The sequence below is a fragment of the Acanthochromis polyacanthus genome, chromosome 12, assembly GCF_021347895.1.
Source record: "Acanthochromis polyacanthus isolate Apoly-LR-REF ecotype Palm Island chromosome 12, KAUST_Apoly_ChrSc, whole genome shotgun sequence".
Lineage (NCBI taxonomy): Eukaryota > Metazoa > Chordata > Actinopteri > Pomacentridae > Acanthochromis > Acanthochromis polyacanthus.
The window spans coordinates 32,580,910-32,595,213 of record NC_067124.1 but is presented as its reverse complement, the minus strand read 5'-3'; the positions used below and the strand labels follow the sequence as shown (position 1 = coordinate 32,595,213).

Genomic DNA, 14,304 nt, shown 5'->3' with positions numbered 1-14,304 from the left:
CTCGCCTAGTTTTGTGGTGGTGTACAGAGACTTCATGGCTCAGTTTTTTGTCTTGACATGTTCACTTATATGACAGTTTCATTATTATTAGTTTGCTACATACTAGCAGGGTGTCCATTTGAGCCTTAGTAACTTTGACTCCCCGTTTTGTTTCTCATCAGGAAAAAGAATGTGATAATTATCCTGATGTTGGAGTCATTTCATTTGCATCTGTGTTCTGTAAATCTTTTCTGTATTATTGAAACTTTCACCTCAATGCATTTTATAAAAATAGCTGCAAATACAGAAGCAAGCTGCCCAGTTTGTTTGTGTTTTCTGTATTTGCAAGAAGTAGGCTTAAAAAAATCTTGTAAATGCTGAATCTGTCTTGTCAACTCAATGAAGATGTGTTTTCTTTCATTTGCCTGTGTACATTGATTGGAAACATGCCAATTTTATCAGCTTACAATTCAATTTGCAATTAAACAGTGTTTAAAAAGTAAAGACGTCTAAATATGAATGACTAGTGCGTGTTCATTGCGTCTATCTAATCTAATTTTGCCTGCATTTTAATCAGTGACCCCTAGAGGTCACATATTTGAAGTCATTGCCAAAATGATCATTTTCATGCAAATATAGAAAAGATCTATAACCGAGACCACTCCCTGCTTTCTGCATCATTAACTGTACTGCTACTGCCGCTACATCTGCTGTCAACTTTTCCACGAAGAGAAACAAAAATGCTTCTTCTTTTCTAAACTGGCCCTTCTCCTAACTTCAGAGTTGTCACTGGAGTTCACACCCTTGCGCACCACTTGCCATATGTCTTGTGGAGGCTTTTTTAGTAGACACAGCAGCTCAGGTCAGCAACACGGCAGCTTTAACAGGTAGGATTCTGGAAATGCTACTTTATGATTTAATATAGTGGCACCGGCATATGCAGTAAATGGTGGTTCGCTGTATTTTCTTAATATGTTTTAATTTTGAAAGTTAATATAATGCTGCTTAGCATTTCTCGGTGTTTGGTTTTAATATAGGCCTGATCACTGAATATTTTTTCTGCAATTTATCATTGCTGTTGGTCTGAATGATTAGATGTGTTTCTTTGGGTAGAACATTTGTTAGAATAAACAGAAAAGGGTGCAGACGATTCATACACAATTTACAACAAATATGAGTAGAACGCTGTTTGTTATCGCTAAAATTCACAGTTGTATCATGTTAAAGCAACTGTATCGTGTTGAGTGTATACATTTAAAAAAAAAAGAGATTAAGTGGACTATAATGAAATGCAGGAATTTAAGCACACCTGTGACCAAATAAGACGTCTTGCATAATTAAGGGTAACAAAGAAATTGCTGCTTTTTCAGTTTTGTAGTGGTTTGTGTCTTATGGCTCGATGTGGGTGGGTGGGGTGGGGGGGGGACTAGTAACAGGGTACAAGAGCATCAGCCAGTTCTAGCAGAAGGTACAGTGAGCATCATCAGAACATTCTGAGCTATTTACACAACCCTGCATTAAAAAACAGACAATTAGTGCTACTGATTCGGTGCAAGAGTTATGTGGGAAAACTGGTGTTTCAGTGCGACAGGATACTGTATGACGTCAACACCTATGGGCAGGGTCCGAGAAGAAAACATTTGCTTCAGCTAAAAGATAACAATAAAAAGTCAGATACATATTGGCAGCACATTATTTGATTAGAAATAGTCAAAACAAAGTGGATCAACTGGGGCCAAGAAGGCTGAACAAACATTGCAGTGGTCTGTCAGTGATTGCACAGTGCCGACTGTGAAGTGCGAAAGTGGAAGTGTGCTGATGCGAAGCCACTGATAAAAAAAGAGGACTCCTACTACCAAGAATCGTGGTAGGAAATTATTTTCCCCACATGAATGTGATTCAAAATTTCCATGGTTGCATAACAGTTTTTTTTTTTAAAGGAAACAGGGCAGAAACTATGGCCTGACCAAATATGTCCACTGGCATCACCCACAAGCAAAGGCGGATGTCTTAAAATTTGTGCAAAGCTAACATGCAATGGCCTCAAAAAAAAGTGGAAATAGACAAGTATTCATATAGAAAAAAATGTTGTAAATTTGCTTTGTATCTCCTTTAATTTTATTTAAAGATCCCACAGTGCACTGCATGAACAAATCACCAAAGAAGAATGGACAAAATGAGAAAAATTCTGATGTTCTGCCTGCTTCTGGCAGGTAAATTATTGGTCATCTCTATTTTCACTCTATTTACACACAGTTCACAAGTTCTTTGTTCTTTGTTTCATTGTCACTTTCATCATTCTCTTTTAGGTATCTGCAGCCCTGTGTTTAGTGGAGAATGGAGAGCCCATGTGGTAAAAACCCTCGATGCCCTGGTTTCATCCTGTGTTGTGGTTCCCTGTTCGTTCACTCATCCTGGAGGAAACCTGCCCAGCTCCAGACTCAGAGGAATCTGGCATCGTCGTGACAAATGGGATGAAATCATATATGACGAGGATAAAACCAAGATCCTGGACAACTATAAGGACCGCACACAGATGTTGGGACATCTGGGTCAGAACAACTGCACCTTAGAAATAGTTGACGTTAGAGATCACGACAACGGCCCGTTCTGTTTCCGGATTGAACTCGTACGAACAGAGGATAATAAACCCACCAAAGACAAGTTCTCCTTTGTTGAGGAGTGTGTCGAGTTCAACATGCTCCGTATGTCACCAGATTTCCAAGATTTCATCAGTCTATTCCAGTTTTCTGTTCCATCAGTATACTTTATCTCTGTCTGTTTTCATTTCCAGCTGATGCTCCAGCTCCTACACTGAATCATCCACCGACGGCCATCGAGGGGCAGCCGTACACCGTCACCTGCTCCATCATCCATACCTGCCCCTCCCACTGGCCTAAACTCTCATGGACTGGGAGAATTGGAGAAATCAGAGAGGATCATAAGGACATTCGATATGGCAACTGGGAGACACAGTCTATCTTAACGTTTGTTCCTGAGGAGAAGGATGACCACGGCGAGATCACCTGCACGGCTGAGTTTTTTGGACAGAAGACGTCCTCCAAAAGTTTTTCACTCTATGTAAAACGTGAGATCTTTTCACTTTGGTTGAATATTGAAGAAGTATATTCTAGCTGCATGCTGTAGACAAGATATGATCCCTTTCCCATTTGTAAGTTAAATAAAAGACTCTGATTTAAATTCTGCCTATTTGCAGGGGCACAAAGCTACAATCACATCATCATTCCTACTGTAGTGGCCATTGGTACGGCTGTGATCTTTGGAATTCTCTGCATTCTCATGGCAAAAAAATACAAGTAAGCCTCATTTTACACTGACTTAAACTGACAGAGTAAAACAGATCAATAAAAACACCTTTGAGGGGAAAAACTTTTGCATTTTCTCACCCTTTCAACACTTTTTCATTTAGTAGGCCTTATTAAAATGGCCCTTTTTTTCTGTTTTTTTCTCAAGGAAACGCATTGCAGAGCTTCAAAATCAGGATGGCAGGTAAACATATGGTGAAATAAATTTACTGTATTTCATAGTCCCAAAACCACATGATTTAAAATCTTCTGTTTCTGTCTCATAATTGACATTCCTTTAGCATGTGGAACCGTCTGTCCAGGCTGTCTCGCAGGCAAGAAAAACCCGATTCTGATACTTTTTTTTCTGTCTTGTCTCACAGAGTTTGCAAAAGTACTGCTGTTTTCTGGGTCTTTTCAATAACTAAACTGACATGTGATTTGCAGGATTCGTCCAGATCGCTCAGCACCATCTCGTTCTGAACAAAGGCAAGAGACATTTCAAAGATTTTTATTTCTCCAAAACCGACATGTCCTTTTCGTGACTAGTTGTGTACTGTCCTTTCTGTAGCTTTGTATAGAGCAGTGCATGGGTGTAACTGTAATTTGCATTTGTATGGAGAAGTTGTTTTTTTTTTTTTTTGTAAGTGACAAGAACCTATGTCAGAATTTAGATGCCTTAAAACATTTGCATAGTTTCTGTTCTTCTTTTTTTGTACAGACGTTCTATTTGGAGTAGATTTTCGAGGTAAGGCATGAGAAATATTTATAGACACCCGCCAGCTTCTATTTCACAAGTACTTTTTAATCGCTTTCTTATCGTTCACATATGGTTTTCACGCTTCTCTCAGCTTACGCACATTACAACGAATACTTTAATCTTTTACAGGAGGCCTAGAGGCGACATGGTGGACTTTGGTCATACGTGAGTCTGTTAAAAGTCAGAAAGTTAAACAGTTAATTGTTGGTTTTCCAAATTGTGTGTGGTTATATATATTTTAATCCACAGTCCCAATAATGCCACATGCGGTGCTGACCAGAAAGCCTCCAAACCTCGTTTCCCGTCTCCCAAAAGGTACTTGGCCTGAACCTCACCAGCTGATAAAATATACATTTTAAAATTTGTACTACAGCAATGTCTTATGCTAGTTTGTTTCTCTGTCTTTTTGTTTGTTGTAAATGAACCATAGCCAGCCGAAATCCTACAACTACAAAGAGGTATTTTTAATCTGCCAAAATTCATGCCTTTAAATCACATTCAGTACACTTATCCATCACCATCTGTGACAGTAATGACCTTTATCTCTGACAGGACCTCGATGACGGTGATGATTATGTCAATACCGCTGACCTCAACGTCTATGGAAACATCTGAAAACAGGAACTTCCCAAGAAAGAGGATATGATCAAAGGAAAAGAGCAAATCTATTTCTGCTTTTACTGATTCATAATGATTCTGTTAATCTTTTGCATGTACATATCCATGGTGCTGATCACCTCTATCAAGCAAAATCAGTTTCATTGTGTAATTCATCCTGTGTGGTGAATTTGTACATCCATAACTCTATATGCATGAAAATAAGTTATTGGAAGGCATAATTCAAAATGGAACGGTGGTTTCTTATTGAGTTGACTTTTTTAGGGTGGTGGTGGTTGAGGGTCATGGGGATGTGGGTGGTTTCAGCTGATTTAATATACATATCATCAAATATGCATTGAATAAATACATAATAAATGCCACTAATACTACACACTGATATTTAAAGATGTTTTGGGTATATACAGTTTAATTTACCTATAACTGAGTATTGCTCAGATTTGATATGCTGCTTTTTCTCCTCGATTTCCACCTTAAAAACATCCTAACATTTAGTCACCAACATTGCACAACAGTAATGTCAAAATGAACAACACTGGCCTTCATGAAAGTGACAGATGAACACATTTTTAAATAAAACAGGTCTTCTTATCCTGGTTCCCTTTACAGAGTGAGATTTGATAAACTCCAGAATTGTTTTTATTTGTACTAAATCAAAAGCGTAATTAGAGACTAAATGAAAAAAAAAAACAGCTTTATAATAATGAGTGAGTGTTCTCAATTGCAAATGTGCCAAATTTGATGCACCAGGAGTAAAACACAACAAATGCTTCTTCTATTTTCGTCTTTTCAGTGAATGCCACACCCTGCAACCTTTAAAAAATGCTTATATGGTGCAGGAGCCTGAAGAAGAGGTTAACAGAGTCACAATAATATTAGGAAGGGACAGAAACAAATTTGACTTGGTTGAGGCCAGAAATAGACATTAAAGAAGGGCAGCGATGGAGCAAAGTCTCAATGAAAAGGTAACAAAATCCTACAACCAGCTTTGCACATACAACAAATAATAAAGAAAATCATCTTGCTAGCAGACTTCGGGAACACCCCAGACAGGTCACAGAGCTACACGTAGAGACAAACACACTCACATTCACAACTATGGACAATTTAGAATCACCAGTTATCCTCAGCATGTTTTTGGACTGTGGGAGGAAGCCGGAGAAAAGCCGTGCATTTGCAATGGGAGTGAGCGTGCTTAGGGCAGGAAACAGGACAGCTCAGTTGAAAGTTCTCGAGCATTTATTTTCTGCAGAAGATCATTAACATACATTTATAGCCTTCTGGTTACATTTCGTCTTGCATTCTGCTCCGAAACATCCAAACAAGAACAGTGCTACACAAGGGCGTCAGTTTGTTTTTAAAAGTGGGGGGATGGAGACCACAGCACTTTGAGAAAATGTCGAAGAACGGCGGCAAAATGGTCCGTGTACGTCGCCGTCATTCTATTTTCGATTTGGGGTCAAAACACCAAAAACGGATAACGGCCGTTTCCCGTTTTTCGTTTTCAAAACAAAAATCGGAAAACGGAAAACCAATCCGTTTTCCGATTTTCTTTTTTCAATAAAAACGGATATCAAAAATAAATTAGAAGTTAAATTTCATTTTTTGATATCCGTTTTTTGTTTATTTATTATTTTTATAGCCCAATATTACAAGAGTTACCCCAAAGGGCAAGCAAATCGGGTACAATGGATTTCACTGCTGTCTTATTTATTCACAGGACTAGCAGGGTGACTTAAGAAATAAATGTAATAGTCATAACAGCACTGCCGAAGCGGTCTATCATAATTGCATGCCTAGTTTTATATACTTTGTGAACAATCTCATCCACTATATCTGAATGTCATAGTAATAATGTGAACATCGCCACCTTCTGGGTGCTCTAGCTCAGAATACACAATTTTCAACATTAAATGTTCTTCCAGACTGGATCATCATTTGGCCGCAAAATGATGACCGGCTACCTGTCATCAAGAAATGTCAAGGCTTGTGAGGGCAGGGTTAAGGGTAAGATCCCTGCATGGACCCTACCACCAAGCACGTTAACATGTAAGATAAGCACTATTTGCACTCATGTGTTTGTGCAGTTTAAAAACTTCAGTGTACCGCCGGCGGTACACCTACTAATTTGCATAGGAATTTCAAGAATGTCCGACGGCTGCAAACGTGATTATATAAACACTATACGCCGATGGAAAGCTTAGATTCTCATGAATCCGCCGGTATAAACCACTTTCAGATGCGATTACCACAGCGGGTGAGAAAAACACATTTATCCGACAAAAACAAATATTCATCCATCCGTTCTCTATACATGGCTTCAACGCACACAGCGCGACTCACATTTACGGGTTTATTATTACACACAGATGAAAATATTCCACAAAAAACGGCCATAATCCAACCTTGGACATCCAGACAAAACAAGTCAGTAAAATATTTCGTCCAAAACATGTCTTGAAGTCGGTATATTTACCAAGAATAGGTCGTTTTCAAGGAAATGCACCTGGCGATGCCCGTCCAATATTCCCTGTATGTCTCATCATATTTTTTATTTAAAAATAGAATATTAGCGATTTTTTGTACTGAAAATGGCTGGAATTGACTGAAGCTTAAAGGGTTAACAACATTTATGTTTTGATTTGGTTCTAGGAGAGTGGGTCCGTGTACGTCGTCATTTCTGATGTTTGTCTTGCAAAAGTGTAGTTAGAAAACGGATATCAAAAAATGAAATTTAACTTCTAATTTGTTTTTTGATATCTGTTTTTATTGAAAAAAGAAAATCGGAAAACGGATTGGTTTTCCGTTTTCCGATTTTTGTTTTGAAAACGAAAAACGGGAAACGGCCGTTATCCGTTTTTGGTGTTTTGACCCCAAATCGAAAATAGAATGACGGTGACGTACACGGACCCAAAATGCCACAAGCTGGGCTCAACCTGTTGAGCTATCGGTACATACAGATAGAGAGGCCCGTGGGCCGCTATAATACTAATTCTCCCGGGCCGAAATTTTGCCCCTGCACGCCTTTTGTCGGAGCTTCCACTTGGCACGGGCGCAAATTTAGCATCTGCAGTGCACATTTTTTTTAACCTCACGCAGGTATGCTGCATGTCTGTGCAACTCTCGGCCGAGTGCGGATGGTGCGTTCAGGAGCGTCGGAATTTTCTATACTACTGAAAATAACTGGGTTTACAACGGCTTACATCTGAAGAATTTGAATGTGTTGGAGACAAAATGACCCCTGACAAATAGTGGGGGGGACACATCCCCACCGTCCCCCCCTAAACTGACGCCTATGGTGTTACATAAGCTGCGCTGCTTGGAAACGTGCCACCTGGTAGTTAGGTAAAGTTGGAAAGATATTCACAGATTCGGACTTCCGGCATCAATAACTCATGAGACATATGTTGTCAAAACATAAACGATACCTCTATCAAAAGTCACTGTCTTTAAAGCTGCAGAAATAACATTGGCGTCTATGCAGCTGGCGGTGCAACGAGTGAACAGGGATCGTCTGCAAATAGCAAAACCGCTGCAACAGCGAAAGGAGACACTACACAAATATTCAATAACTTCACTCTTATACACTGTAGAGCCACCAAAATCACAGTAGCCATGAATGGGCTGCGGCTGGTCATACTACAACTCTTGCTTTGGTGCTAAATTAAAATCTGAATTTTAAGGAATTTTTATTATTATTTTATGAGTATTAAAATTCAATAACTTCACTCTCACACACTGTACAGTCACCAAAGTCACTGGAGTCATCAATTGTCTCCTGCTGATCATACTACAACTTTTTGTTTGTTGCTAAATTAAAAATCTGAATTTTAAGGATTATTTTTAATGTTTTTATAAGTATTAAAATTCAATAACTAAAAAAATAAAAATTCCTTAAAATTCAGATTTTTAATTTAGCAACAAACAAAGTATGACCGGCAAAAGACAATTGATGGCTCCAGTGACTTTGGTGACTGTACAGTGTGTAAGAGTGAAGTTATTGAATTTTAATACTCATAAAATAATAATAAAAATTCCTATTAGTGCAGGTGTGCCTTAGAGTGGCCTTTTATTGTGGGCAATCTAAGGCACACCTGTGCACTAATCATGGTGTCTAATCAGCATCTTGACATGGCACACCTGTGAGGTGGGATGGATTATCTCAGCAAAGGAGAAGTGCTCACTATCACAGATTTATGAACAATATTTGAGAGAAATGGTGATATTGTGTGTGTGGAAAAAGTTTTAGATCTTTGAGTTCATCTCAAAAAATGGGAGCAAAAACAAAAGTGTTGCATTTATATTTTTGTTGAGTGTATATAGCGGGTGGTGGGAATTGATGGAACTTGGAGGCACCCTTACAATTTAATCAGTTGTTCCTTGCGTCATTTCCATTTAAGTCCACAGTGGTCGACTTATAGTAGGATCGCAATCATCACATGTTGCGATCCTACTATAAATCGCAATGATACAGAAATCTTTAATAAATCCGTGGATCTACATTATTGCTAAAATCTAATCAGTTGGTCCTTGTGTCATTTCTGACCTTCCCTGAAAATTTCATCCAAATCCTTTAATGTGTTTTTGAGTAATGTTGCTAACAGAAAGACAAGCAAAACAATGTCGGTCGTTCCTTGACGAAGCAATGAATTAAATACTATTTTAAGCAATAATCAATAAGCTACTCTTTCCATATTACTCAGTGAAAAAGTAATTAGAGTACATCACATTACTCTGCAGTGTTCTTTCAGGTGCATTCAGTGCATTTAAATTGCTGCCTTAGCCTTCTGGATCAACAATGTAAGCATGGAGTTTTTAGTCTAATTAGCCAACAGTGATTTGGTGATTAGAACTGTTGCCTTGCAGCTGGAACATCCCCGGTTCAAATCCCAGCCTGGGCCTGGGATCTTTCTGCGTGGAGTGTGCATGTTCTCCCTGTGCATGCGTGGGTTTTCTCCGGCTTCCTCCCACAGTCCAATAACATGCTGAGGTTAATTAGTGATTCTAAATTGTCTTTAGGTGTACGTTTGTCTATCTGTAGCCTTGTCATAGACTGGCAACCCTAATTAGGATAAAGCGGTGTAACTTTGCCCATTCCATACAGCTGGGCTGTGTGATTACACCCAGGATAATCACCTGAGTCAGAACACCTGCAGCAGGGAGCGCCTCCACCTGATCATAATCATTCTCTTCCATAAAGCTGAGCTTAGATCACCACTCCTTACTGGACCGTTGTTCAGCATATGTGCTACTCAACTCAGACCAACAGACTGCTTCAGCTTGATCACCCTCCACACCAGATTTCCACAGCACACATCTCTGCTGTCCACATATCCCTGTACCCTCTTCCAGACAGGCTGCCCAGCTACATTGAGAATATTGGTATTAGATTTGATTTGTATCGCATTGGGATTTTGCTAACTCTTTGCTGTGTTGGCTTTTGGTAATCTATACCAGCCTTAGCAGTATCTTTGTTTACATATTTCTTATGATTGCCCCTGTCCAACAGCTTTCCTTGTAGTCCTAGAACCTTGATTGCCAACCATGCACCCCCCCACAACAAAATGCCACTTGATTTTTTTTTTAACCTTTATGATACCCGAAATGAGACTTTGAGTGGCAACAATAAAATAACTCATCCCCACTGTAATTTTTGATGCTATTTTTATTTTACTTGGAAACGCGATATTTTCCACTAATTTTTCGGCTTTTTTACCAAATATTGGCATAGTTATTGTAGCCATTTCAGTCATGACAATCATATGTTATACATCACAGTGTTTCCCCTCCTATATGACCGATGAGGCGGGCCGCCTCGCTGGTATAGGCCACCGCCTCATTACAATTTTGCCGACATTGCCGCCTCACTGGTCCGTGCCAAAAAAGAAAAAAAAAAGTAATGGTAAATATTAGAAAGCATTGACACATAAGTCCAGTATATTCGCCGCTGAAATCAACAAGCCAGAATGGCAGCCTTTTCTCGCCGTGGCTGAAGACAAGCAAGGCACATCCCCGTTGGTCGGTAACACTCAGTTCTTGTATGACATCCCACGAGATCGTGTTTCAAATGTCGGTCGTTCCGATTGGCGAACGTTCCTAGCATCAACATGAAAATTTTATTCAATTTAGTTTTTGGAAATGGCTACAAATACAACAAAATGTGCTCCAAATTGTGCCAGAATGCCCCATTTTGCATCTTGATTTTCAAAATTTTTCGGCCCTTGCCTCCATCCCACCGCCTCACAGCCATTTCAACCCAGGGGAAACACTGCATCATATAGCCTGTTTCTACCTGGCCTTGGTTAGTTTTCCTTCCCCTGTATGTTCCTTTATTGTCCATTCCTTTGTGAATTTTGTTTCTCTTGCATATGTTAGTGTTCTGGGACTGTTTGTCTGTTTGAACCATAGTTGTAGTTCTGTTCTTAGTTTCCCTTTTATCCATGTTTTATCCACTCTGCTCTGTCATGTTCAGTTTTAGTTCTTCCCTTAGTTTATTCACATTCTCCTCACTCCCTCCAGATTTGTTTTTTACTGGCATGTAATAATTCCTGATTATTGCATTTTTTTTTTTTTTTGGTGTGCCAAGTTTACTGTCTGCGGCTGGGTCTCTGACTTCCAGTGACTTTACTAGGCAATTCAACTACTCAGATCATTTGTTTCTCTACTCAAGACACTGACTGTCAGTGCTCTTTTACAGTCTTCACCCTTTTTGTGGTCTCCACCCACTGTGTTAGGGGAAGTTTTATGAAATGAGATAAGTGGCTTTTCTTAAAGCTGCTAATACTCTCCATAAATATTCAACCCTGCAGGTAAGTCAATTTAATCTTTCACAACAGTAGTGTGTATAAAGCAGCTTTGCTTTTTGAAAAAAAAAATCTATTTCACAAATTAAAATATAGAATTTGAAAAAAACTTTTTTTTTTAAAGACAAAGAGATGAATGTAAATATTGTGTCAGAGTGGCTTCAAATTTTGATTGCTGAAAAAGTAGCAAGGATTTTTGTTTTAATTTGAAATGTGGGACAGTTTATTAATCGTCATTACTGTACAGAAACAGAACTGATTTTTGTAGTCTGACATGCTGTCGCTCTCTCTGTTCTGCAAATTCAAGTGGAGAAGGAAAAATCAAAGTTATGTAACATGTGAAGCAATATTTCTCTCAGCTAAAATGTTACATACTGTTAGCCTATATTTCACTGTTTTCACACTTTTATTGCTCACTAAGGTCCAGATCTTTAGGCATTATTGTTTTTTTTATCCAGACACTGTTTCAGGTTAATCTGTAGCTGCCTTCTATCATACCTGCTTGCCTTTAGCATATCCTTAACCACTGTGAGAAAAGCTAATTTACTGGTTTGCGGCAACGGCTTGTTTCTTGCTCAGTTTTTACCGTTCTGTATTTTTTAAAAATTATTATTTAAGTTTCCATGTATTTTTAAAAAATGTATTTTTCCATTAAACATTGAATGTTTTCAGTGGGCTGTAGCAGCAGATATTGTGTTTTCTCTCACATTTTTAAGCATTTATTACATATAATATACTTTTTGGTCTCTGTCTTCTTTTCTTTTTGAAACACGTTCTGGTTGAATAGTCTGTGCACTGGCAGAAAGTAAAGGGGTGGGAGGTCACCTTTCTAAAACTCAATCAAGCTTGAAATCTCCGAGACAGAAAGTATGGCCCTCTGCTTATTTATTTTTGACAGTTCTTTAGTGATTGTGTGACTGTACATGAGTCTCCCTGCTTCACGGAAATTCATTCTAAATAGCTTGAGATCCCTCTTTAACAGTTAAACTACACCGATTGTGTTGTTTCAATGCATAATTCTAAAGAGCTGATTTCATTTATGCCTTAGCTGTGTGATATTCCTCATAAGATGTCTGGATTGCGCCACTGTCTCCTTTGCTTCTGCATTCTAGGTACAGATATTTCATACTGTTCAAATTTTGATCAACATACAGCATAAATACCTTCCTAGTTGTGCATTATTTTTTTTTAATTCTCTTTTCACAATGGTCTTCTTGCAGGATATATTTTCTGCAGCTCCAGGGCTTGGCAAGTAAAGATGCCCAGTCATATCAAAGGACTGCTGGGTTCCTGCCTTGTCATCCCTTGCAAATTTAACTATCATCAGTATCCACCTGAGAGACCGGATCGTGTTGTTTGGTACCAGTATGTGAACCGTGGATATCCTGTAGTTTACGATAAACGGTACCCAGAAAATGTGATTGACATATATAAACGGCGAACGTATGCATTTACTTCAGCATACTCAAAGACATGCAGTCTAAAGATCCAACCAGTGATGCAGTATGACCACAGCCAGAAGCTTTATCCCTGGGTAGATCCAGAGAATGTTGGGAGAGGGACCTACCAATTCTGGGACACATCCGTGACAATTGAAGTTGTCGGTACGTCACCTGTTTGGACCTTGATTTCCAGTTTATTGTGAAGATGTTGTATATTGATCTAATTCTTCACATTTCCTTTGTAAAGACAGGGCAGAAGCACCGGATATTGCTATATTTGGAAGGCTGAAAGTCGGACATACTGTAACTGTACAATGCAGCGTTTACCACACCTGCTCTACGAATCCCCCAACTCTGAGTTTCAACATCCCACTGCAGAACCCTCAGCTACGCCACACCCAGCACGAAGCTACAACCAAAACCACTCTGACCACCAATTTATTTATAGAGAGAGATTATCAAACTGTGACGTGCTCCGTCCGACACCCTGGTGGTCTCACTGCAAGAGCCTCTGTAGCCTTGAGTGCAGAATGTATGTAAATGCAATTGCAATAATAAAAACAGTTTTTCTTTCATCCTGACTTTAAGATTTTAACACTTATTTGTACCTCAGGCTCCATTTCACCGTTGACTATCACATCTACGTCAGATGAATTTTTCGAGGGATATGCGAGCAAAGTGACCTGCACTGCTACGTACACGTGCTCTAAGCATATACCGACTATCACATGGAACTATGGTGGCATGCCAGTCTCCACTGATACTATCAAGATACCAGGAGCAGCTCTGTGGAAGACTGTATCCACGCTGACATTCACATCATCAGCCAGCAGCCATGGAGGTTCTCTGGCCTGCCAAGCACGATTCACTGGGGGTCTGATACAGCGAATTAGGTTCACCCTACGGGTAAAGAGTAAGTGCAATTAATTATTCTCTATGTTCAATAACTAAACTTTGCCATCATAGTGATATGCAAGGACTCTTGTGCATTTCTTCCACAATAAAATGCTTTAGGTAGCATAGAGTTTCACATTCTCTTAGTACTGCAACACCTATGCTGTTTCTTTTATGCAATAAAATGTCCTATGAGCATGAAATCAAGACATGAGCTTTAAAATCTATTTGTTTGTTTGTTTGTTTGTATTTCATCATCATACTAAATGTTCCATGATGTCAAAAATGTCTGGAGCTCCTCATAACATTAAGGCCCCATGTGACTCAGTAGAAAAAGAAAACACCATTCATTCCCTTTGTTTGACACCAGCCACTTAAAAATTCTGGTTAACATTAATTAAAGCAGCTATTATTAATATTCTTCTACAACTTTTTCTTCACTCACATCTAAGTTCCTGGCGTGAGATCACACATAATAAGGCAAGTAACTTCCGAAGAAATTG

General features: G+C 39.0%; 2 protein-coding genes across 2 annotated transcripts; both read left to right on the top strand.

The window, feature by feature from the left end:
- The first annotated feature begins 680 nt into the window (after window positions 1–680).
- LOC110972127 (myelin-associated glycoprotein-like) lies at window positions 681–5,253 on the top strand. The gene is made up of 13 exons (XM_022222524.2): window positions 681–866; window positions 2,108–2,192; window positions 2,289–2,684; window positions 2,774–3,067; window positions 3,197–3,296; window positions 3,454–3,489; window positions 3,587–3,619; window positions 3,732–3,773; window positions 4,006–4,032; window positions 4,174–4,209; window positions 4,294–4,359; window positions 4,475–4,502; window positions 4,597–5,253. The coding sequence occupies exons 2-13, from the start codon at window positions 2,147–2,149 to the stop codon at window positions 4,657–4,659; spliced, it is 1,167 nt and encodes a 388-aa protein (XP_022078216.1). The 5' UTR covers window positions 681–866; window positions 2,108–2,146; the 3' UTR covers window positions 4,660–5,253.
- Window positions 5,254–6,614: 1,361 nt separating this feature from the next.
- Window positions 6,615–13,834, top strand: LOC127536383 (sialoadhesin-like). The gene is made up of 3 exons (XM_051956499.1): window positions 6,615–6,669; window positions 12,686–13,069; window positions 13,521–13,834. The coding sequence occupies exons 1-3, from the start codon at window positions 6,615–6,617 to the stop codon at window positions 13,832–13,834; spliced, it is 753 nt and encodes a 250-aa protein (XP_051812459.1).
- The last annotated feature ends 470 nt before the right edge of the window (window positions 13,835–14,304 follow it).

Coding starts and splice junctions, on each gene's coding strand:
- LOC127536383 (XM_051956499.1), top strand. CDS start 6,615: ATGACCGGCTACCTGTCATCAAGAAATGTCAAGGCTTGTGAGGGCAGG. Junction 6,670..12,685: donor TTGTGAGGGCAGGGTTAAGG/GTAAGATCCCTG, acceptor GTCTTCTTGCAG/GATATATTTTCTGCAGCTCC. Junction 13,070..13,520: donor CGTGACAATTGAAGTTGTCG/GTACGTCACCTG, acceptor TTTGTACCTCAG/GCTCCATTTCACCGTTGACT.
- LOC110972127 (XM_022222524.2), top strand. CDS start 2,147: ATGGACAAAATGAGAAAAATTCTGATGTTCTGCCTGCTTCTGGCAG. Junction 2,685..2,773: donor TGTCGAGTTCAACATGCTCC/GTATGTCACCAG, acceptor TTTCATTTCCAG/CTGATGCTCCAGCTCCTACA. Junction 4,033..4,173: donor ATTTGGAGTAGATTTTCGAG/GTAAGGCATGAG, acceptor AATCTTTTACAG/GAGGCCTAGAGGCGACATGG.